The sequence below is a fragment of the Theobroma cacao genome, chromosome 10 (genome assembly GCF_053813885.1).
Source record: "Theobroma cacao isolate CCN51 chromosome 10, ASM5381388v1, whole genome shotgun sequence".
NCBI lineage: Eukaryota > Viridiplantae > Streptophyta > Magnoliopsida > Malvales > Malvaceae > Theobroma > Theobroma cacao.
The window spans coordinates 928,492-951,001 of NC_142648.1; the positions used below are offsets into that span (position 1 = coordinate 928,492).

The 22,510-nt window shown below is 33.2% G+C and overlaps 4 protein-coding genes, 1 non-coding gene and 1 pseudogene across 6 annotated transcripts; all 6 read right to left on the reverse strand.

Moving 5' to 3' along the window:
* Positions 1-4,276: 4,276 nt before the first annotated feature.
* On the reverse strand, positions 4,277-6,424 carry LOC148760219 (elongator complex protein 4-like). Its single transcript, XM_088802495.1, has 5 exons — positions 6,076-6,424; positions 5,318-5,533; positions 4,971-5,197; positions 4,789-4,861; positions 4,277-4,554 (listed from the first exon to the last, which is right to left on the reverse strand). The coding sequence occupies exons 2-5, from the start codon at positions 5,448-5,450 to the stop codon at positions 4,277-4,279; spliced, it is 711 nt and encodes a 236-aa protein (XP_088658621.1). The 5' UTR covers positions 5,451-5,533; positions 6,076-6,424.
* Positions 6,425-6,526: 102 nt separating this feature from the next.
* On the reverse strand, positions 6,527-9,364 carry LOC108663826 (receptor-like protein kinase FERONIA). The gene has a single exon (XM_088810447.1). It carries the CDS (start codon positions 8,634-8,636, stop codon positions 6,876-6,878), a length of 1,761 nt encoding a protein of 586 aa, XP_088666573.1. The 5' UTR covers positions 8,637-9,364; the 3' UTR covers positions 6,527-6,875.
* A 1,292-nt stretch (positions 9,365-10,656) lies between these two features.
* Positions 10,657-16,339, reverse strand: LOC18585875 (receptor-like protein kinase FERONIA). The gene is made up of 2 exons (XM_088810629.1): positions 15,184-16,339; positions 10,657-10,867 (listed from the first exon to the last, which is right to left on the reverse strand). The coding sequence occupies exons 1-2, from the start codon at positions 16,271-16,273 to the stop codon at positions 10,824-10,826; spliced, it is 1,134 nt and encodes a 377-aa protein (XP_088666755.1). The 5' UTR covers positions 16,274-16,339; the 3' UTR covers positions 10,657-10,823.
* Positions 12,121-12,212, reverse strand: LOC148760220 (small nucleolar RNA snoR8a). Its single transcript, XR_016023277.1, has one exon. It is a non-coding gene; the product is annotated as a small nucleolar RNA snoR8a (small nucleolar RNA).
* Positions 16,340-17,656: 1,317 nt separating the features above from the next.
* LOC18585876 (receptor-like protein kinase FERONIA pseudogene) lies at positions 17,657-19,084 on the reverse strand (annotated as a pseudogene).
* Positions 19,085-19,223: 139 nt separating this feature from the next.
* Positions 19,224-22,311, reverse strand: LOC108660450 (receptor-like protein kinase FERONIA). 2 transcript variants are annotated; one of them, XR_016023119.1, is made up of 3 exons: positions 21,177-22,311; positions 19,516-20,479; positions 19,224-19,480 (listed from the first exon to the last, which is right to left on the reverse strand). XR_016023119.1 is itself a non-coding variant. In XM_088802607.1 (2 exons), exons 1-2 carry the CDS (start codon positions 22,261-22,263, stop codon positions 20,436-20,438), a joined length of 1,131 nt encoding a protein of 376 aa, XP_088658733.1. In that variant the 5' UTR covers positions 22,264-22,311; the 3' UTR covers positions 19,224-20,435. The 2 variants fall into 2 exon arrangements, 1 of the variants encoding a protein (XP_088658733.1); XM_088802607.1 differs by having other exon boundaries at positions 19,224-20,479.
* Positions 22,312-22,510: the final 199 nt, after the last annotated feature.

Sequence of the window (22,510 nt, forward strand, 5' to 3'; positions counted from 1 at the left end):
TTAACTTTACTTTAATAATTCATGTGAACACAACCTAAAAGTCCTTTAACCATAGTCAATGACTTTGCCTTCGTGTTCATCACCATCCATAAAAGCCTAAATATAAAATGTTACCCCCAAAAGTATCCATAGAACAAGACCTTTACCTACCATTCAAGCTTATGCCAAGAAATCCTTAAAACTTCCGAAAATACTCATATAACCCATGGGACAACATCAGAATAACCTTGACTTCTTCCCAAATACCAGCCATTACAATATGGATACCCATAAAAAGACAAAAAAAAAATAGTGTACATAATATATTAAGTTTTGAGAAAGAAGATTAGATCTTGACTTTTTAAATCAAAGATACATACATTTATTATTAAGTAAAATATTAACATTACAAAAAGATAAAAAAATAATATAAATACCTAAGACTTATGGGTATGACAACAAACAAAATCTTAACTCTGGAGTATAATATTAAATCTAAACGAGAATTAATTAAAACGAAAGGAAAGCAAAACTTATCTTGAATCAAAATGTCGCATCTTACATGACTCATAAGCCCCTCTAATATCAATTGGGTCCAATTTTCACAACTAAAAAAATTTGTATTTCAAGAAAATTTTAATGTCTTAAAGTTATTATGTTATTAGAAATATCTCCAACATTTAAAGTTTAGGAGTATGTCGAGATAATTTTAATTATTATATTAATACGAAAGTATTAAAATGTAATGCGGTATAAAAAATTAAAAGGGTTGGAGGGTTAGTGGGAGTAGGTTGGATGACATAAATTTTATAGTCAAATTTCTAGGTAAAAAAGTGTGTGTGGTAAGGCTTGCGCAAGTTCCAAATCCAACCAAGGAAAGAATGGGACAATTTCCATGCAAATCCCCACTTGATTTCTAGAATGCAATAAAATATCAAAATAAAATCCACCATATATATCTTATTAAAAAAAGACCCCAATCTCTTCAATCCATGCCTTAGTCTCCTCATACTTCATTCATAAGGAAGAAAAGGGGCAGAATTTTTAGTAGTAGTATTTTCTATAGCTAGCTTGAAGAATGCTCCATGTTTTTACTTAGTATAGATCCAAAAAAAAAAGAAAAGAAATATAGATCGACTAAAATGTGTTTTAATTTAACTTTAATTGAATTTATATTCAATAATTGACTCATTTACTCTAAACCCTAAACCCTAATGCAAAATGGAATTTTCTTTCTTTTTTTTTTTCTTGCACAATTAATTTCATTGGTATAATTGGGTATAAAAAATTGAAAGGGTTGGGATGGGAGACCACATCTTGGATGACTTAATAGGTGACAAATATAGTAGTCAATTTTCAAGCTAAAAAGTGTGTGGGGGGGTAATGATGCAAATCCCCACTTGCTTTCTATAAAGCATATGAAATCAAAACAAAATCCATCATACAAACCCTTATTTTCTCCATGTGTAAGACGCATGTCCCATTTTAACTCATGCCTCAACCTCTTTACATTTTCGACACATTTGATTTGCGAAATGAAATAAAAGGAGAATGAAATATATAGTTGTTATCTGAGTATAGAATAAAGTAAGAATAGAATAGTTATTATATTATTTAGTTCATGAAATGAAATTCTCATCGTAACATTTTTTCAATAATTGATTAACAAGAATAGTTTTAGAATAATAAACGAATAAATGATAAAATAACAAAAATGCCTTTTATTATAATTCTCGTAGAGATATTTTGCCCCATTTTTATCCACCTAAAATGGATTAGAAATATCAAATAATACTCGTAATCAAGTTTTTAATTCTCACAAGTAAGTTTAAAAGGTTGAAATGTGTTCTTTTTTTTTTTTTTTACTCAATCATTAAGAATTTCATTTAAGAGAAGAGAGAATACAACTCCTTGGTCCTATAAAAATAATGACCCATGGGCATAAAAGAGTATTCTCATGAACAGGGGAGTATGAACCTGCTTTACAAAAAATCCCTACCTATACAGATCGGAAAAAGCTTAACCATTTAACCCAAAGGAGAAAGCATCAAAGGTTGAAATGTATTCATTCAAGATATACTTAAAAAAGTTAATTATTTAGTAACAAATATTACAATCGTGCAAGCTTATTTTATCTATTTGAAATAGATTAACAGCATAAAATAACATGGACAGTGGAGTTATTTTAACTCTACAAGCAGATTTAAAAGATTAGAATTTTATCCATATAGGTATATTTAAAAAAATCAATCATTAAGCTATTAAATAGACACGAGACAATCATATAAACTCCCTTCTAGAATTGAAAAAATCCACAGTTGATGTATAGAATAATAATCCATATGGTCAAATAGAATTCGATCAAAATGCGAAATTAATTGGTAGAAATTTTTTAATCTGATAATTAAATTACCCAACCTTTTTACAATATAAAAAATTATGAATGTACATGATAAAGGATTCAAATAGATTGTTTGTGAGGATTGCCAAGAGACGCTTAACTTGTTTTAAGGCTTTCTTTTCATTTGGTTGATGACGAAAATACCTTGGAGAATGAAAGTAAGCCTAATCTTTTATCGAGACAATGACATCAAATGCCAGTAGCCCTAATCTTCTCGTGGGCAAGACAAGTGGAACCTTGATTCTTTATGTAAATTAAAATACAGGCCTTACACTTCACCAATAAGCAAGAAAACTATGTTAGTTATAAACACAGATAAAATAAGAGCAAAAAGAGTGAGATTTATAAACTATGTTAGTTATGTCAAAGAGGATTAAGAAGAAAGATAAAAGAGTGAGATAAAGATGTAGGTTTAATATATCATCGTCCGATTGAAACAGACATTATGAATATATATACATGATAAAGGATTCAAATAGATTGCTCCTGAGGATTGCAGAGAGACGTTTAACTTGTTTGAAGGCTTTCTTTTCATTTGGTTGATGACGAAAACACCTTGGTGAATGAAAGTAAGCCTAAGCATCCATTGAGAGAAAATGGGGGCAATTTCATGCAATCCCCGCTTGATTTCTTGAAAGCATGAAATATCATAACAAAATCTATCATATTCTATGAAAAAAAAAGGCCTTATTCTCTTCAATCCGTGCCTTAGCCTCCTCATACTTCATTCATAAGCAAGAAAAGGAGAAAGGAGCAAGTCTGGATCAGGATTGATATTTGTGCTGTTATCTCATCAAGGAACTTTACTTTTATCATTCATGTACTTTTAACTACTGTTAATGTACTCGAATATTTAACTAATTGATTAGTACATAATTCTTTTATCTAGATGGCAAAGTTCGAATCTCCTTCTCCTAATTTAAAAAAGAAAAAACCTATATGATGATAGATGACTTGTAGTCTAGTAGTTTATATTACTGGATCCAGTTAAGTAAGATTAAGATATTTTATAATCAAATTCGAATATTATCCAATTCAAATAATGATATTAAACTATTTAATTAGAAATAATGATTTTTAATATTTAATTTTTTATGTCTAATTTTTTTATAATTAATTTAATTCTTGCTAAAATTTATTAATTATTTCAATTATGATTTTAAATTTTAAATTTATTTTTTATGAAATAATTTAATTTTAATTAGTTTTGGTTTAGGAACTGAAGGGGAAATACTACACCAAAATACTATGAAAGAAACCCAATTCAACCAATATCCATACTCCACCAAGTAATCAGATAATCAGTCTCTATTATTATATTATGTTAACACGAAAGGATTAAAAAGTAATGGGAATGGATTAAAAAATTAAAAGGGTTGTGGGGAGAGGGAGCCCACATCTTGGATGACTTAATAGATGACAAATTTTGTAGTCAATTTTCAAGAGAAAAAGTGTGTATTGGGGTAATCATGCAAACCCCCACTTGGTTTCTACAAAGCATATGAAATCAAAACAAAATCCATCATCTTTTATAAAAGAACTTTATTCGCTCATTGTGTTGTCCATGTCTTATCTTACATCCTACTTCTAACACATTTAGTTCGTGAAATGAAATAAAAAAAATAAAAAAAATTATTATATAAGTATAGAACAAAGTAAAAATAGAATAGTTATTATATTATTTTATTTATGAAATAAAATTTTCGTTTCGACTTTAATTCAATATTTGATTGAGAAGAATAGCATTGAAATAATAAAAGAATAAGTGATAAAATAATAAAAATACTTTTTATTATAATTTAATAAAATCTTTGAGTACCGTCCGATCACAAACATAGCTAAGATATGCGCAAAAAGAGTGAGATTTATAAGCTATGTTAGTTATTTCAAAAAGGATTAGGAGGAAAGATTAAAGAGTGAGATAAAGATGTAGACATTGTGAATATACATGATAAAAGATTCAAAACTATGTTTCCAAATATTATGAATATATGACCAAGAAAGCAAATGATGAAACCGTGGAAACTGAGATAAAAATGTTGCACTACGGTCTTGAAGAGCAGAAAGATTAAGGGAATCTTGGATGCTAATAAAATCTACACGCTGCGCACTGAGGAAGTGTCTCTCTAGGGGCTTCCGCAAGTCAAATTCATTAGAGTACTCATGTTTACCATCTGCACCATGATAACATAAAGAGATATGAGTGTAGAACTTTAAAGGAGAGGATAGCATCAACATAGGTTAAGAACAGTGCACTTTCAAGGAACACCCAATAATTAATGCATAATGAGGTGGAAGAATAAATCTTTGCTTAACCTTAATTAAGACCCAAACCGAGCTGCGTTAACTTGTGGTTAAACCTACAAGTAAAACGAAATATAGAATAATACCAGGGAAATAAAAACTACCTCTTTGGCCATCAAAATTTAGTTGACTTTCACCAAAGTACTTATACTGCCAAGCAATTCTCAAGCCTTTCTCCTGCAAGTTTTTTGGAATATGCTATTTGCATTCTTAGCATTTACACATGAGATTTCAACAAGACTGAAAAAGACACCAATAGACAAAACGGGGTCAACATGAGGGGCACCTGATCTGGATCGTGTTTATGGGATTTCTCATCTTTGGATGCGGCAGGACCGGGCAAAGTGCCCAAAAACCCCCTTAGGTCTCTGGCTGGTCTAGCATAGAGAAGAGGTTGATTATGAACAAGTCCCTGAGCCATGAAATTCCTCAACAAAATCATGTGATGAGGTGCTTCTGCATCTTCCGTCACCATAACTAGGCTTCCCAAAGGGAACCCGCCACCTAGTATCTCTACATATCAAGTAAAAACTACACAATAAGAGAACAATCATACAAATCCCATGAAAGAAGAAAGCAAAGCCAGAAGAGAATGTTATGCAACAATAAGAATGCGGGAGTGTAGGACATTACTGTCAAGGGCAGGTATCCCGGAAGATAGAAAGACTGTGCCATTTGGCCTACACTTGAGTCCGGGGCCTTGAGATGGGGCTGCAGTCGAAAGGTTTCGAAAGAAGCTACTGGTCCGAGTCTTGGCCGCAGCCATAGCAGTAGCAACAGTCAAGAATCAAGACACTACACAATTCAGTGAACAATAAGGCTGAAGTAAGTCTTTCCTGATTCAAAGTCCTGCAATACTTAGTCAAAACAACCATAAAAAACAGTAATAAATACTCATACTATAGAAAACCAAAACCTGCTTCTTCTGTACATTAATAATTTAACATCATTGAAGGGCTCTGGAACAGCAATGAAATCATATGAAAGAAAAAGCATATAAATGAAGCAAACTACATTCATAATAATCCTAATCTCAAGATTAAAATTAAACGTATTATATTTAACTCAAATTTGAGCTTTTTCTACTCAAAGTTTCTTCCTTTTCAATTATATTTCATCTGTAAGCATTCAACTACACCTTTGCTAAAATCAATCAACATGAACAAAAAAAATCAATTTTCCTTAAGAGCCCAAATTTTGTTGAGCTCTTCCAATTCTTCTTGTTCAATAAAGCTTCTTTTCTCTTTTCATTCAAGCCTCTTATCAAAGAAATCGTGTGCAGTTCTTTAGTAAACTTTACCAAACATGGAAAGGCCCCAAAATAGTTTGTTTCTCTTTCACTTTCCTCGGGCTTTTCTAAGTAACCAAACAGAGTTGAATCAAATTCTCACCGCCGGACTCTCTTTGAATTGTTCTGAAAGGAAGTATTATAGCAAACTTCTTCACGCTCTTCGCTTCAACGTTTCTCTGCTTCAGAGTTCCGCCGTTTTGCAGAGCAATTACGCGCCGTTTCTTTTCTTTTGTTATTCAACCCAAATTTCTGTACGGGTTTTCGCCTCAAGCCGAAAAAACGCTCCGTGTCGTCGTGGTTTGGCGTTGGCCCAGAGTACATGTTCACCTGGGCTAGAGCCCATGATCTCTCCTTCATAGGCCATATTGATCAAGCTTCTTTATCTAGTTATGGGTTGGAACATATAGATGATTGGGCCCCCACTTTATCCACCCACAATGGATTAGGAGTACAAAATCATATCGGTAATCAAGTTCTTTTATTTCACGAGTGGGTTTAAAAGGTTCAGACCAATCTATTTAGAATAAATTATTTAGTTATGAACACCTTGGTGAATGAAAGTGAGCCTGAATCTTAACATTTATAAGAAAATTTGAGGCATCCAGTGAGAAAAAATGGGAGCAATTTCCATGCAAATTCTAACTTGATTTCTAGAAAGCAATAAAATATCAAAAACAAAAGCCATCATGTTCTATAAAAGAAAAGAACCTATTCTCTTCAGTCCATGGCTCAGCCTCTTCTCACACTTCATTCACAAAGCCAAAAAATGGCCACAATTTTCTTCTTTTTTATTTTGTAGAAGTGGTATTTACTAAAGATCCAAGTGATGTACTGCTGGAATCCAAATCGCTTGCCCCCGTTTCAAACTGTGATGTACTACTGTTACTCTCCACATGTAAATTAGGACCAGGAACAGGGATGTGCATATGATATTTCTCCATACATACAATCACCATGAGGATCAAGATTTTTCATTTCGGAATCCGCATTTTCCTGCATCTCCAATGCAAGCTTTAGCATCAGCACCACTTCATCCATCTCAGGCCATGTATTTCCCTCCAAACAGGTACAATAATAAGCAAGATCCATGAATATCCGAAAACACCCTGGAGCTATCTTCCCCTTCAGATATGGATCAATGATATTATAAATGGTTCCTCTACCTATGCACCGACGGACCCAATCAACTAGATGTCGTTCATCCTCGTCCAATGTTGGATCAAATACCTTTCTAGCACACAACACTTCAAATAAAACAACCCCAAACGAGTACACATCACTTTCTTTTGAAAGTCCACCATCTTTAAGATGCTCTGGATCCAAACAACCGTTACTGCCCTTCACTACTGAGTCTACTTTTTCCAAAGCTTTTGACGTGCTAAAGTATGAAAGTTGTAAACACATCTTGGACAACCCGAAATCAGACAGCTTACCAACCAAATTGTAGTCCAATAGAATATTGCTGCTCTTAACATCACTGTGAATTATTGCTGGCTTTACTCTAGTATGAAGGTAATGTAATCCACGAGCTGCATCAATACATATCTTTAGCCTCTGCTTCCATGGGAGTGGATCATACTCAGAACCATAAAGATGATCACTGAGTGTCCCGTTTTTCATGACTTCGGATACAAGGATCATCTCATCTTTATCACTGCAAATCCCAAAAAGAGACACGAGATGTTGATGCCGTAGCTGGCAGAGCAATTGCAATTCGGTTTGGAACTTATTAAATGCCTGTGCTGCATCTGGACTTAAGCGTTTGACAGCAACCAGGTTTCCATCATCGATAAACCCTTTGTACACATTTCCAAAACTACCTCTACCGATAAGCATGTTTGGATGAAAGTTGTTGGTAGCAACTTTGATCTGCGTTAGAGAAAATTGACGGTGAATTTCATCTGCCCAAGTAAATTCTGAACTATTGCTATCGTCTACACTGATATGGGCAGAAACAGAGATACGAAATGATATATCTCTGTACTTACATTCACCATGAGGATCAAGATCCTTCATTTCTGAATCTGCTTTCTCTTGCATCTCCAATGCAAGCTCTAGCATGAGCTCCACTTCACCCATCTCAGGCCGTTTATCTCTCTTTGCATTCATACAGCAATGAGCGATGTCCACGAATATCTTGAAACACTCTGGAGCTATGTTCCCCTTCAAATATGGATCAATGATATTATAAATGGTTCCTTCGCCGGTGCAAAGACGGACCCAGTCACTTAGATATACTTTACAACTATTGTGGATTGGATTTAAGAGTGCTGGTCTAGCACACAACACTTCAAATAAAACAACCCCAAATGAGTACACATCACATTTTTCTGAAATTTCAGAATCCCTAATATACTCTGGATCCAGATAACCAAAACTACCCTCTACTCCTGACACCATTTTTTTCAAAGCTTTTGAATTGTTATATGAAGGTTGTGGACGCATCTTGGCCAACCCGAAATCAGAAACCTTACCAACCCATTTGTCATCCAAAAGAATATTGTTGCTCTTGACGTTACGGTGAATTACTGCATGCTTTGCTCCAGAATGAAGGTAATGTAATCCACGAGCTGCACCAATACATATCTCTAGCCTCTGCTTCCATGGGAGTGGATCATAACCACAACCATAGAGATGATGGCCGAGTGACCCGTTTTTCATGAGTTCGTATACAGCGATCTTCTCGTCCTTATCATTGCAATACCCCAAAAGAGACACGAGATGTTGGTGGCGCAGCTGGCAGAGGAACTACACTTCGGTTTGGAACTCCTTGAGTCCATATCCTTCATCTGGTCCGAGGATATGGACTCCATCTGGTCTGAGGTGTTTAACAGCAACCAAGGTTCCATCATCGACAATCCCTTTGTACACATCTACAAAACCATTTTTACCGATAACCAAGTTTGGATGAAAGTTGTTGGTAGCAGCTATGATCTCGGGTAAAGAAAATTGACGGTAAATTTCCTCAGGAAGAGCTACTGGATATTGAATCCTAGCGTGTTTTCCCTTACTTTTTTCTGATTTTCTATTGCCTGCTGCTTTCGCAAAGACTTTGAAGAAACTTGGAAAATGTGAAGGATTTCCCATGGGGGAAGTAGTGAAGGAGAAAGGAGAAAGAAGCAAGTCTGGGTCTGGATCTGGATTGATATTTGTGGTGTTATCTCATCAAGGAGAAGATTTGCTTGCCTTTGCTTTAATCATTCATGTACTTTAACCAGAGTTAAAGGCTTTGCCTTCATGATCATCACCGGCAAGAAAAATCTAAACATAAAATGTCAAAAAACCCCATCGTAGAAGACATGGAATGACCCTAATGCCTTCATCAATATCAAAAATGTAAAACTTCTTTTGATTTCAATGATCATATCTTACATGACTCGTAAGCCCCTGGAGCCTGTAGGTGACACAAAATTGGTTGCCAATTCTCTCCCAAACTTCTCTTGGTGCCGTCTACTTATTGGGGACTTTTCTTTCTTTCTTTTTTCAGAGTTCTTGATCTCGAATGATATGGAGACTGAAATTTATTTATAATATCTACAGGAGTTTCAAGCTGGTTTCAGCCCAACAGACTTTAATCGATACTCATATTATCGTTTACTATGAATGAAATGATTATTACTATTCAAAAACTTTTTTTGTCTCCAATTTTCACAACTAAAAAAAATAATTGTGTTACAATCTTTTTCCCACCCCCAGATCTGGAAATGTGCAAACCTGTCATAAGATCACTCACTAAGCTTTTCAAGAAAGTTTTAATATAAAAAACAAAGACATCAAATTCCAATGGCCCTAATCTCCCATGGGGAAGACAAGTGGAACCTTGATTCTTTATGTAAATTAAAATCCAGGCGTTACAATTCACCAAGAAGCAAGAAAAGCCCTATTAGACCCACAAATTAGTTTCCATTTCTGTTCTCTTGTTTGCATTTATATATGTTAGCTCTTTTTGCTTCTTTTTTTCTTTTTTTTTTTTGGGGGGGTGTGGGGGGTGGGGGGGTGGGTTTGAAGTTATCTGGTTAAGAAACCATCTGTCGCAGCTACAGCTAAGATTTATAACAAAAAATAAGAGATTTATAAACTATGGTCGTTATATCAAAGAGGATCTTGTTTGAGTTATTTATAGTTTATGAGAATCTCGATTTTAAAAGATTTATAGATTTAATAATTTATCATTTAATGGAAGTAGACATTCTAAATACATTATGTTATTAAAAATATCTTATTTTACCTTAATTTTGTGGTTTACGAATACATCGAGATGTTCTAGATTATTATGTATTAGCACGAAAGGATTAATAAAGTAATGGGGTATAAAAACTTAAAAGGGTTGGGTCTTGGATGACTTAATTAATAGGTTACTTAAATTTTGTAGTCAAAGGTCAAGCTAAAATGTGTGTGTGGTAAGCCTTGCAAAAGTCGCAAATCCAAACAACGAAAAGAAGGGGCAATTTCATGCAAATCCCCATAATTGCTTTCTAGAAAGCATCAAACATATCAAAACAAAATGCATCATATATTCTATGAAAAGAAACCCTATTCTCTCGATCCATCCATCAGCCCCCTTATTCTTCATTCATAAGTAGTAGTATTTTCTAAAGTAATTAAGCTTGAAGAATGCATCACGTTATCAATTAGCATAGACCCAAAAAAACAAACAAAGAAATATGGATTGATTAACATGTGTTTTAATCCAATTTTAATTAAATTTTTATTCAAGTGTTTCAAACTAGTATCAATAAGAAACAGGGATACAAAATTTTACTTCTCCGTACATATATTTACGATGAGGATCGACATCCACCAATTCGGTATCTGCTTTCTCTTGCATCTCCAATGCAACCTCCAACATTAGCTCCATTTCACCCATGCCAAGCTGTGTATCTCCCTTCTCACTGGTGCAGCAATAAGCAATGTTAACGAATATCTTGAAACACTTGGAGCTATCCTCCCCTTTAGATATGAATCAATGATATTATAAATAGTAAAAAGATCTATCCAGTCCTTATACTTTTCAATTTTGTTCAATTTAATCTTTATACTCAAAATTGAAATAATTTAGTCCATTGATTTTGAAAATTACGTTAATTTATTCTCTCTCCTCTAACGGCATATAATTTTACTATTAAAGGATAACATAAGTGATGACGTCAATGCTGACATGTCATATTTTTTGATGATGTGGTATGCCACGTCGCACTCAGTGATGACATGGCAATGCCACAGGGCACTATTGATGATGTGGCAGTACTGACGTAGCACTGACATGTTAAGATGTCAATGCCACGTGGTAGATCAAAGAAAATTTTGCCATATCATAGAGACTAAATTAAATAAAAATATATAGTATATGGATTAAATTGAATAAAATTGAGATATTGGGGGACTAAATTGAAAAAATATTTTAAAAATTATAAATTTTTAAGTAGATTATTAATATGCTTATTAATAAGCCAAATATTTAAGTGTAAAAAATTTATAGTGTTAAAGAAATATATAAATATTTTCTTACTTGATTATTTGATTCTAGAATATGTAAATTAATTTATCTTTTTTACAAAAATTAAGTTTAAATTCTCCTTCTATAAAAAAATTTTGAAAAAATTTCATACTTAAAGTCAAATTTAGATGAATAACTATTTAGATGAATAACTTACATTATGTTAAAATAAAATAATATAAAATGACTAAATATGTTGATTTAGTTACAACTTTTATAATTTACAAATACCCATTCTTTTGAAATTATTCAACTCTTACCCAATTTAGCTTTTATTTATATTTACTCAAATTAGCAAAATATGTTGATTTAGTTGTAACTTTCATAATTTACAAATACACATTTTTCTAAAATTATTCAACTCTTACCTAATTTACCTTTTATTTAAATTTACTCAAAATTTCTTATAAAATGATTTTATTTAAATTCAAATATTACAATCAAATTCTATTAAACTAAAATTTAAATATTTAATTTGGATATGTAAAATTTTTTTAATAAAATAAAATTATACAAATATTTACAATTATATTTAACTTCATTAACTATAAATGTAGTCTTTAATCTAAGAAATTTCAACTTAAAAAATATAACTTAAAATATTAAACAAAATAAAAACATAAAAAATGAATAAAAAATTGAAAGGCTGGAGCTTAGATTCTATGGTTGTAATAAAGAATTATCATATTCAAATTAAGCAAGTCAGAACGAGAAATTAGTTTTATATTCATCACTAACTCTATATATCAATTCTTCATTTTCTTAAAAGAAAAAAATTAAATCAACATATTCTGCTAATTTAACTTAACTCAAGTTAAAAACTATGTTAAATAAATTTCAAATTTTTATACTATTATAAATAGAAGAAAAAAAATTTATTTAGTTATTTTATATTATTTTATTTTAACGTAATATAAGTTATTTATCTAAATTTGACTTCAAGTATAAAATTTTTTCAAAATTTTTTTTATAGAAGGAGAATTCAACCTTAATTTTTGTTAAAAAGATAAATTAATTTACATATTTTAGAATCAAATAATCAAGAAAGAAAATATTTGTATATATTTTTTAACACTATAAATCTTTTACACTTAAATATTTGGCTTATTAATAAGTATATCAATAATCAACTTAAAGATTTGTATTTTTTAAATATTTTTTTTCAATTTAGTCCCTCAATATCTCAATTTTGTTTAATTTAGTCTCTATACTATATCTTTTTGTTCAATTTAGTCCTTATGACTTGATAGAAATTTTTTTTTTGGAAAGTTTTGTGATTTGCCATGTGGCATTGACATGCTGACATGTTAGTGCCACACCAGCATTACCACGTCATCGTATAGTGCCACATGACATTGCCACATCATCACTCGATGCCACGTGACATGCCATGTTATAAAAAATGTGGCACGTCAACGCTAACATCATTCTTTAACGGTAAAATTAGATGTCATTAGGAGAAGAGACTAAATTGATACAATTTTCAAAATTAAGGGATTAAATTACTTTCATTTTAAGTACATGGATTAAATTGAACAAAATTAAATAGTACAGAGACTGAATAGATATTTTTACTTATTATAAATGGTTCCTTCGCCTATGCACTAACAGACCCAATTAGATAGATATTGTTCATTGTCGTCTAATGTTAAATCAAATACTAGTCTTGCACACAAAACTTCAAATAAAACAAGTACAGATCACATTTTTCTGAAATCAAAGCACATGAAATCAAATGGGGTAATCATGCAAACCCCCACTTGGTTTCTACAAAGCATATGAAATCAAAACAAAATCCATCATCTTTTATAAAAGAACTTTATTGTCTCATTTTGTAATCCATTTCTTATCCTACTTCCAACACGTTTGGTTCGTGAAATGAAATAAAAAGAGAATAAAAAAAAATTATTATGTGAGTATAGAACAAAGTAAGAATAAAATAGTTATTATGTTATTTGATTTATGAAATGAAATTTTTATTTCGAATTTAATTCAACATTTGATTGGGAAGAATAGCATTGAACTAATAAAAGAATAAGTGATAAAAATTATAAAAATACTTTTTATTATAATTTAATAAAATCTTTGAGTCTTTCCAAACCATCAAATGACTTGAATTTGAATTTGTCCAACCTAAACTCAAAATGACTCAAATTAAAAAACAAAATGAACTTGAATTGATTTAAATTTAAAATTATTCGAATCAGAATGACTTGAAAGATAAATTTGAACTTAAATTGATTTTATTTTAAGTTAAAAATTTGAATTTAAAATAATCTAAATTCAAAGTTACCACTTATATTGAGTTATTGATCATAGAGTACTTGACCACATGGGCTAGAGGTCATGATCTCCCCTAAATGGGTATTTATCTAACTTTCTTTTTCACAAGTTATAGAGTATATTTCTAGATTTAAAGGATTGAAATTTATTCATATAGAATATATATTAAAAAATTAATTATTAAGTTATTAAATAGCCGACACAAGACAATCTTATAAACTCCCTTGTAGAATTAAAAAACTCCATCATTGATGTATAAAATAATAATCCATAAGTTAAAATAGAATTCAAAATGTGAAATTGATAAAAAAAAAATTTAATTTCAGAAGGACATTACCCAACCTTTTTACAATATAAAAAATTAAAGCTCATGAACATGATGATTATTATATATATAGACTTGAGAAAGGAGATTCGAACTTAGCTTTTAAATTAAAAATACATGTATTTATTATTAAGTCAGATGATTAATATATAAAAAATAAAAAAACATAAATATCTGAGACCTCTCTAATATCATAATAAACCCAAAAGAGAATTAGTTAAAATGGAAAACTTGTCTTGAATTAAAAGAAGGTCGCATCTTATATGACTCAAACTTATTATCAATTGTCTCCAATTTTCACATCCAAAAAAATTTATATTACAATTTTTTGCTACCCCCAAATCCAAAAATGTGTAAAAACATCAAAAAATCCCTCGCTTTTCAAGAAAGTTTCAACATCAAAAACAATGACATCAAATGCCAGTAGCCCTAATCTTCCCATGGGCAAGACAAGTGGAACCTTGATTCTTTATGTAAATTAAAATACAGGCCTTACACTTCACCAATAAGCAAGAAAACTATGTTAGTTATAAACACAGATAAAATAAGGGCAAAAAGAGTGAGATTTATAAACTATGTTAGTTATGTCAAAGAGGATTAAGAAGAAAGATAAAAGAGTGAGATAAAGATGTAGGTTTAATATATCATCGTCCGATTGAAACAGACATTATGAATATATATACATGATAAAGGATTCAAATAGATTGCTCGTGAGGATTGCAGAGAGACGTTTAACTTGTTTGAAGGCTTTCTTTTCATTTGGTTGATGACGAAAACACCTTGGTGAATGAAAGTAAGCCTAAGCATCCTTTGAGAGAAAATGGGGGCAATTTCATGCAAATCCCCGCTTGATCTCTAGAAAGCGCGAAATATCATAACAAAATCTATCATATTCTATGAAAAAAAAAGGCCCTATTCTCTTCAATCCGTGCCTTAGCCTCCTCATACTTCATTCATAAGCAAGAAAAGGGGCACAATTTTAAGTAATCTAAACTAAGATCTAAAAATCTAAGTCTACCATCTAGATTCAAGTGGTGAACTGTTATCCACAGGAAAATTGTGGGCAGAAACAGGGATAGAAAATGAAACTTCTCCATACGGACATTCACCATGAGGATCAACATCCTTCATTTCAGAATCTGCTTTCTCTTGCATCTTCAATGCAAGCTCTAGCATCATCTCCACTTCACCCATCTCAGGCCGTGTATCTCCCTTTTCACTGATACAGCAATAAGCGATGTCCACGAATATCTTAAAACACTCTGGAGCTATCTTCCCCTTCAGGTATGAATCAATTATATTATAAATGGTTCCATCGCCTATGCACCGACAGACCCAGTAAACTAGATGTTGTTTATGCTCGTCCAATCTTCGATCAATGACTGGTCTAGCACACAAAACTTCAAATAAAACAACCCCAAATGAGTATACATCACATTTCTCTGAAAGTCCACCATCTCTCTGATACTCTGGATCCCAATAACCTAAAGTACCAAAAAATATTTCTGAGTGAAGTGGTTTCAAAGCTTTTGAAGTGCTAGAGTATGAAGGCTGTGGACGCATCTTGGAGAAGAAGAAACTAGAAAGCTTAGTAACCCATTTGTCGTCCAAAAGAATATTTCTGCTCTTGATGTCACGGTGAATTACCGCATGCTTTGCTCCAGTATGAAGGTAATGTAATCCATGAGCTGCACCAATACATATCTCTAGCCTCTGCTTCCACGGGAGTGGATCATAATTACAACCATAGAGATGATCACGGAGTGACCCGTTTTTCATGAGTTCATATACAAGGATCTTCTCGTCCTTATCATTGCAGAACCCAATAAGAGACACGAGATTTTGGTGGCGCAGTTGGCAGAGCAACTGCACTTCGGTTTGGAACCCATCGAGTCCTTGTACTGAATCTGGTTTGAAGCGTTTGACAGCAACCAAGTTTCCATAATCAACAATCCCTTTGTACACCTTTACAAAATAACCTTCTCTGACAAGCGATTTTGGATGAAAGTTGTTGGTAGCAGCTTTGATCTCGGCTAGAGAAAACTGACGCTGATGGTAAATTTCCTCAGGAAGAGCTGCTGGATATTTTATCCTAGCATGCTTTTCATTTCCCGTACTTATTGATTTTCTATTGCCTGCTACTTTCGTAAAGACTTTGAAGCAACACGGAAGAAACTGTGAAAGATTTCCCATGAGGGAAGTAATGAAGGAGAAAGGAGCAAGTCTGGATCTGGATTGATATTTGTGGCGTTATCTCATCAAGAAGAAGTCTTGCTTGACTTTGCTTTTATCATTCATGTGAACAAAACCCAATTCAACCAATATTAATATTCCACCAAGTAATCAAATAATCTAAATTCACGAAAGTATTAAAAAGTAATTGGGTATAAAAAATTAAAAAGGGTTGGCTTGGTGGGGGATCCCACATCTTGGATGACTTAGCAGGTGACAAATTTTGTAGTCAATTTTCAAGATAAAAAGTGTGTGTTGGGCCAATCCTGCCAACCCCCAGGTTCTTTCTATAAAGCATGAAAAAAAAAAAAAAAAACTATTCATCATATTTTGGAAAAAAAAAAAAGACTTTATTTTCTCATTACGCACTATGCGTCTTTCATCATAATCCATGTCTTATCTTATTTCGAACACATTTAATTTGCGAAATGAAATTAATAAAAACTAAAATATTTATTATGTGAATATAAAATAAGGTAAGAATATAATACTTATAATGTAATTTGATTTATGAAATAAAATTCTCATTCAAGCATTATTTCAATATTTGATTAGCAAGAATAATTTTAAATAATAAAAGAATGAATGACAAAATAAAAAAATCATTTATTATAATTTAATAAAATTTTTAAATTTTTTCAAAACTATCAAATGACTTGAATTCAAACCTATCCAACTCAAACTCATAATGATTTGAATTCAAAACGATATAAACTTGAATTGACTTAAACTCCAAATGATTCAAAACATGGACTGGAGCCCATGATCTGTCCTTTTTTCATCTAACTTTCTTTTTCACAAACTATGGCCTACAACTCAGAGATATTTTCTACCTCACTTTTATCCACCTAAATGGATTAGGAATATAAAAGAATACTTGTGATCAGTTTTTTACTTATAGGTAAGTTTAAAAGGTTGAAATGTATCTATTTAAGATATATTGAAAGAATTAATTATTTAGTTATTAAGTAAATATTTTGTATAAATTTATTTTATTTATTTGAAATAAATTAGAAATATAGAATAACACGGACAGCGAAATTTTTTTAACTCTACAAGCATATTTAAAATATTAACATTTATTCATATAGGGTGTATTTAAAAAAATTAATTATTGAATTATTAAATAGATACAAAACAATCATACATCAAAAACGTGAAATTGATAGAAATTGATTCTTTATGTAAAAAGAAATCCAGGCCTTACACTTGACCAAGAAGCGAGAAAAGGCCAAGACTCCACAAATTAATTTTCAATTTGTTTTATTATTTGCATCTAAGTCAGCTCCTTTTGGGGGAGACATTCTCTGGTTAGGTGGTTCGAACTAAGAAGAAGAAACCATCCAATCACAAACATATAGGTAAGGTATAAGCAGTGAAGAGTGAGATTTATAAACTATGTTAGATCCAAAAAACAAAAGATATGATCTAAAGATCCAAGTCTACCATCTAGATTTAAGTGATATGCTGCTGTCCACAAGTAACCTGTGATCAAAAACAGGGAAATAAAATGATACTTCTCAGTACATACATTCACCATAAGGATCAACATTCGTCACCTCGGAATCTGCTTTCTCTTGCATCTCCAATGCAAGCTCTAGCATCAGCTCCACTTCACCCATATCAGGCCGTCTATCTCCCTTCTCACTGATACAGCAATAAGCGATGTTCACGAATATCTTGAAACATTCTGGAGCTATCTTTCCTTTCAAATATGAATCAATTATATTATAAATGGTTCCATCGCCTATGCAGCAGCAGACCCAATAAACTAGATGTTGTTTATACTCGTCCAATCTTCGATCAAAGACTGGTCTAGCACACAAAACTTCAAATAAAACAACTCCAAATGAGTACACATCACTTTTTTCTGAAAGTCCACATCCTCTCATATACTCTGGATCCACATAACCGAGAATACCCGCCATTGGTGCGTCTATATTTTTCAAAGCTTTTGACGTGTTAATGTATGAAGGTTGCGGACGCATCTTGGAGAACCCGAAACTAGAAAGCTTACTAACCCATTTGTCGTCCAAAAGAATATTGTTGCTATCGACGTTACTGTGAATTATCGCATACTTTATTCCAGTATGAAGGTAATGTAATCCACGAGCTGCACCAATACATATCTCTAGCCTCTGCTTCCATGGAAGTGGATCACAACCAGAACCATAGAGATGATCACAGAGTGTCCCGTTTTTCATGAGTGGGTATACAAGGATCAACTCGTCCTTATCATTGCAGAACCCTATCAGAGACACAAGATGTTGGTGGCGCAGCTGGCAGAGCAACTTCACTTCGGCTTGGAATTCATTGAGTGCATCTTGTACTGAATCTGGGAAAAAGCGTTTGACAGCAACAAAGTTTCCATCATCAAGAATCCCTTTGAACACGTTTCCAAAAAAACCTTCAGCGATAAGAGATATTGGATGAAAATTGTTGGTAGCAGCTTTGATCTCGGTTAGAGAAAATTGACGCTGACGGTATATTTCCTCAGGAAGAGTTGCTGGATATTGTATCCTGGCGTGTTTTTCATTTCCCTCACTTATATCTGATTTTCTATAGCCTGCTGTTTTGGTAAAGACTTTGAAGCAACTTGGAAGAAAATGTGAAGAATTTCCCATGGGGGAAGTAGTGAAGGAGAAAGGAGAAAGAAGCAAGTCTGGGTCTGGATCTGGTTTGATAATTTTGAAAACCAAAAAAGCCAGATTCAAACTATCAGAAAAACCAATCTTTCAAAAACAAAAATCAACAGAAAAAAATAAAAACAAAAACCTAAGTTTTCTAGCAGCCTGAACCACAATCCACAACCAATAAAAAATAAAAAAAATAAAAAAAAAAAAACGCAATGAAAATGAGAGAAGCGGAGTAGTTTTGTTTGAGGATTTCTTTCTTTTTTTTCTGGTTTGGGTTTTTGTGGTTGGAAAAGGTTGAAATTTTGGGGGTTTTTTATGCCTGAGGGACTGGCGATGAAAGGGGGTTTTATGAGGTTTGAATGACCAGCGAAGGAAAGGAAAAAGGAGATCCGGTTGGGTGTCCCGATCGGAGGAGAAATTAGGGAGTTTGAGGGAGTGACGCCGGTTAGAAAAGGAGGGAGTTTTTTTTGTTGTGCCGCTGGTTAGAGGGTAGAGAACCTTGGGTTGTGCCGCCGGTTGGAGAGTAGAGAGCCTTGGGTTTGTGCCGCCAGTTGGAGAGTAGAGAGCCTTGGGTTTGTGCCGCCAGTTGGAGAGTAGAGAGCCTTGGGTTTGTGCCGCCCGTTGGAGGGTAGGGAGCATTTTCTTAGTGCCGCCGGTTTGGGTGAGTGAAGAGGGAGAGATCTTGTGTGAGAGAGCTGGTGGAGGAGCAAAAATGGAGGCTTTTCTAAAGTAAAAAAGGAGTGATCGGCTTTAGAAGAGAAAGAGGAAGAAGAACAGTGAAAAATAGTGAAAAGTCAGCTTGTATAGTTGGAGGGAGAGCCTCTAAACGGCGTCGCATCAGCTAGAGGAAGAAGGGCTTTTCTTTTTCTCCCAAGTGGTGCAACTGGAGCAGACCATTTGGACCCAATTCAGACCGGAGACAACCTTTGAAGCCCAGTGGAGAACCCATTTGGACCAGTGAATTAATTTCAACCCGATAGGTAATAAATTTATTTTAGTAAATAGTGGATTGAGTTTACGATTTCTTATTTATTAGTTATAATAGTGTTATTATTTTTTATATTGTCTGAAATTTATGCATACGAGAAATAAAATACATGAAAGTAAAGAAAATGAAAATCTTTAATATAGTAGATAGTAGAAATGCATCATATATTCTATGAAAAGAAACCCTATTCTCTCGATCCATGCATTAGCCCCCTTATACTTCATTCATAAGTAGTAGTATTTTCTAAAGTAATTAAGCTTGAAGAATGCATCACGTTATCAATTAGCATAGACCCAAAAAAACAAACAAAGAAATATGGATTGATTAACATGTGTTTTAATCCAATTTTAATTAAATTTTTATTCAAGTGTTTCAAACTAGTATCAATAAGAAACAGGGATACAAAATTTTACTTCTCCGTACATATATTTACGATGAGGATCGACATCCACCAATTCGGTATCTGCTTTCTCTTGCATCTCCAATGCAACCTCCAACATTAGCTCCATTTCACCCATGCCAAGCTGTGTATCTCCCTTCTCACTGGTGCAGCAATAAGCAATGTTAACGAATATCTTGAAACACTTGGAGCTATCCTCCCCTTTAGATATGAATCAATGATATTATAAATGGTAAAAAGATCTATCCAGTCTTTATACTTTTTAATTTTGTTTAATTTAATTTTTATATTCAAAATCAAAATAATTTAGTCCATTGATTTTGAAAATTGCGTTAATTTATTCTCTCTCCCCTAACGGCATATAATTTTACTATTAATGGATAACATCAGTGATGACGTCAATGTTGACGTGTCATATTTTTTGATAATGTGGTGTGCCACGTCGCACTCAGTGATGACATGATAATGCCACAAAGCACTATTGATGACGTGGTAGTACTGACGTAGCATTGACATGTTGAGATGTCAATGCCACGTGGCAGATCAAAAAATTTTTTGTCATATCATAGAGATTAAATTAAACAAAAATTTATAATACATGGATTAAATTGAACAAAATTGAGATATTGGGGGACTAAATTAAAAAAATATTTAAAAAATTATAAATTTATATTCATAATGGACTTGTTTTGAGTAATTACAAAAAAACTATGTGATTAAGTAATCTAAACTAAGATCTCAAAATCTAAGTCTACCATCTAGATTCAAGTGGTGAACTGTTATCCACAGGAAAACTGTGGTCAGAAACAGGGATAGAAAATGAAACTTCTCCATACGTACATTCACCATGAGGATCAACATCCTTCATTTCAGAATCTGCTTTCTCTTGCATCTTCAATGCAAGCTCTAGCATCATCTCCACTTCACCCATCTCAGGCCGTGTATCTCCCTTTTCACTGATACAGCAATAAGCGATGTCCACGAATATCTTAAAACACTCTGGAGCTATCTTCCCCTTCAGGTATGAATCAATTATATTATAAATGGTTCCATCGCCTATGCACCTACAGACCCAGTAAACTAGATGTTGCTTATGCTCGTCCAATCTTCGATCAATGACTGGTCTAGCACACAAGACTTCAAATAAAACAACCCCAAATGAGTACACATCACATTTCTCTGAAAGTCCACCATCTCTCTGATACTCTGGATCCCAATAACCTAAAGTACCCAAAAATATTTCTGAGTGTAGTGGTTTCAAAGCTTTTGAAGTGCTAGAGTATGAAGGCTGTGGACGCATCTTGGAGAAGAAGAAACTAGAAAGCTTACTAACCCATTTGTCGTCCAAAAGAATATTTCTGCTCTTGATGTCACGTTGAATTACCGCATGCTTTGCTCCGGTATGAAGGTAATGTAATCCACGAGCTGCACCAATACATATCTCTAGCCTCTGCTTCCACGGGAGTGGATCATAATTACAACCATAGAGATGATCACGGAGTGACCCGTTTTTCATGAGTTCATATACAAGGATCTTCTCGTCCTTATCATTGCAGAACCCAATAAGAGACACGAGATTTTGGTGGCGCAGTTGGCAGAGCAACTGCACTTCGGTTTGGAACCCATCGAGTCCTTGTACTGAATCTGGTTTGAAGCGTTTGACAGCAACCAAGTTTCCATAATCAACAATCCCTTTGTACACCTTTACAAAATAACCTTCTCTGACAAGCGATTTTGGATGAAAGTTGTTGGTAGCAGCTTTGATCTCGGTTAGAGAAAATTGACGACAAATTTCCTTAGGAAGAGTTGCTGGATATTTTATCCTAGCATGCTTTTCATTTCCCTTACTTGTTTCTGATTTTCTATTGCCTGCTGCTTTCGTAAAGGCTTTGAAGAAACCTGAAAGAAAATGTGAAGGATTTCCCATGTGGGAAGTAGTGGAGGAGAAAGGAGCAAGTCTGGATTTGGTTTGATCTTTGTGGTGTTATCTCATCGAGAAGGAATCTTGCTTGACTTGACTTTTGTCATCATTCATGTGAACAGCCTAAAAGTCCTTCAATTAGACTTGATAATTTTGAACACGACATGTTAACACGAGACGAGAAGATACGGGTTAAACAAGTTTTAGGTTTACCTTTAACATGTTTCATGTCTAATCGTGTCTAACATGTTAA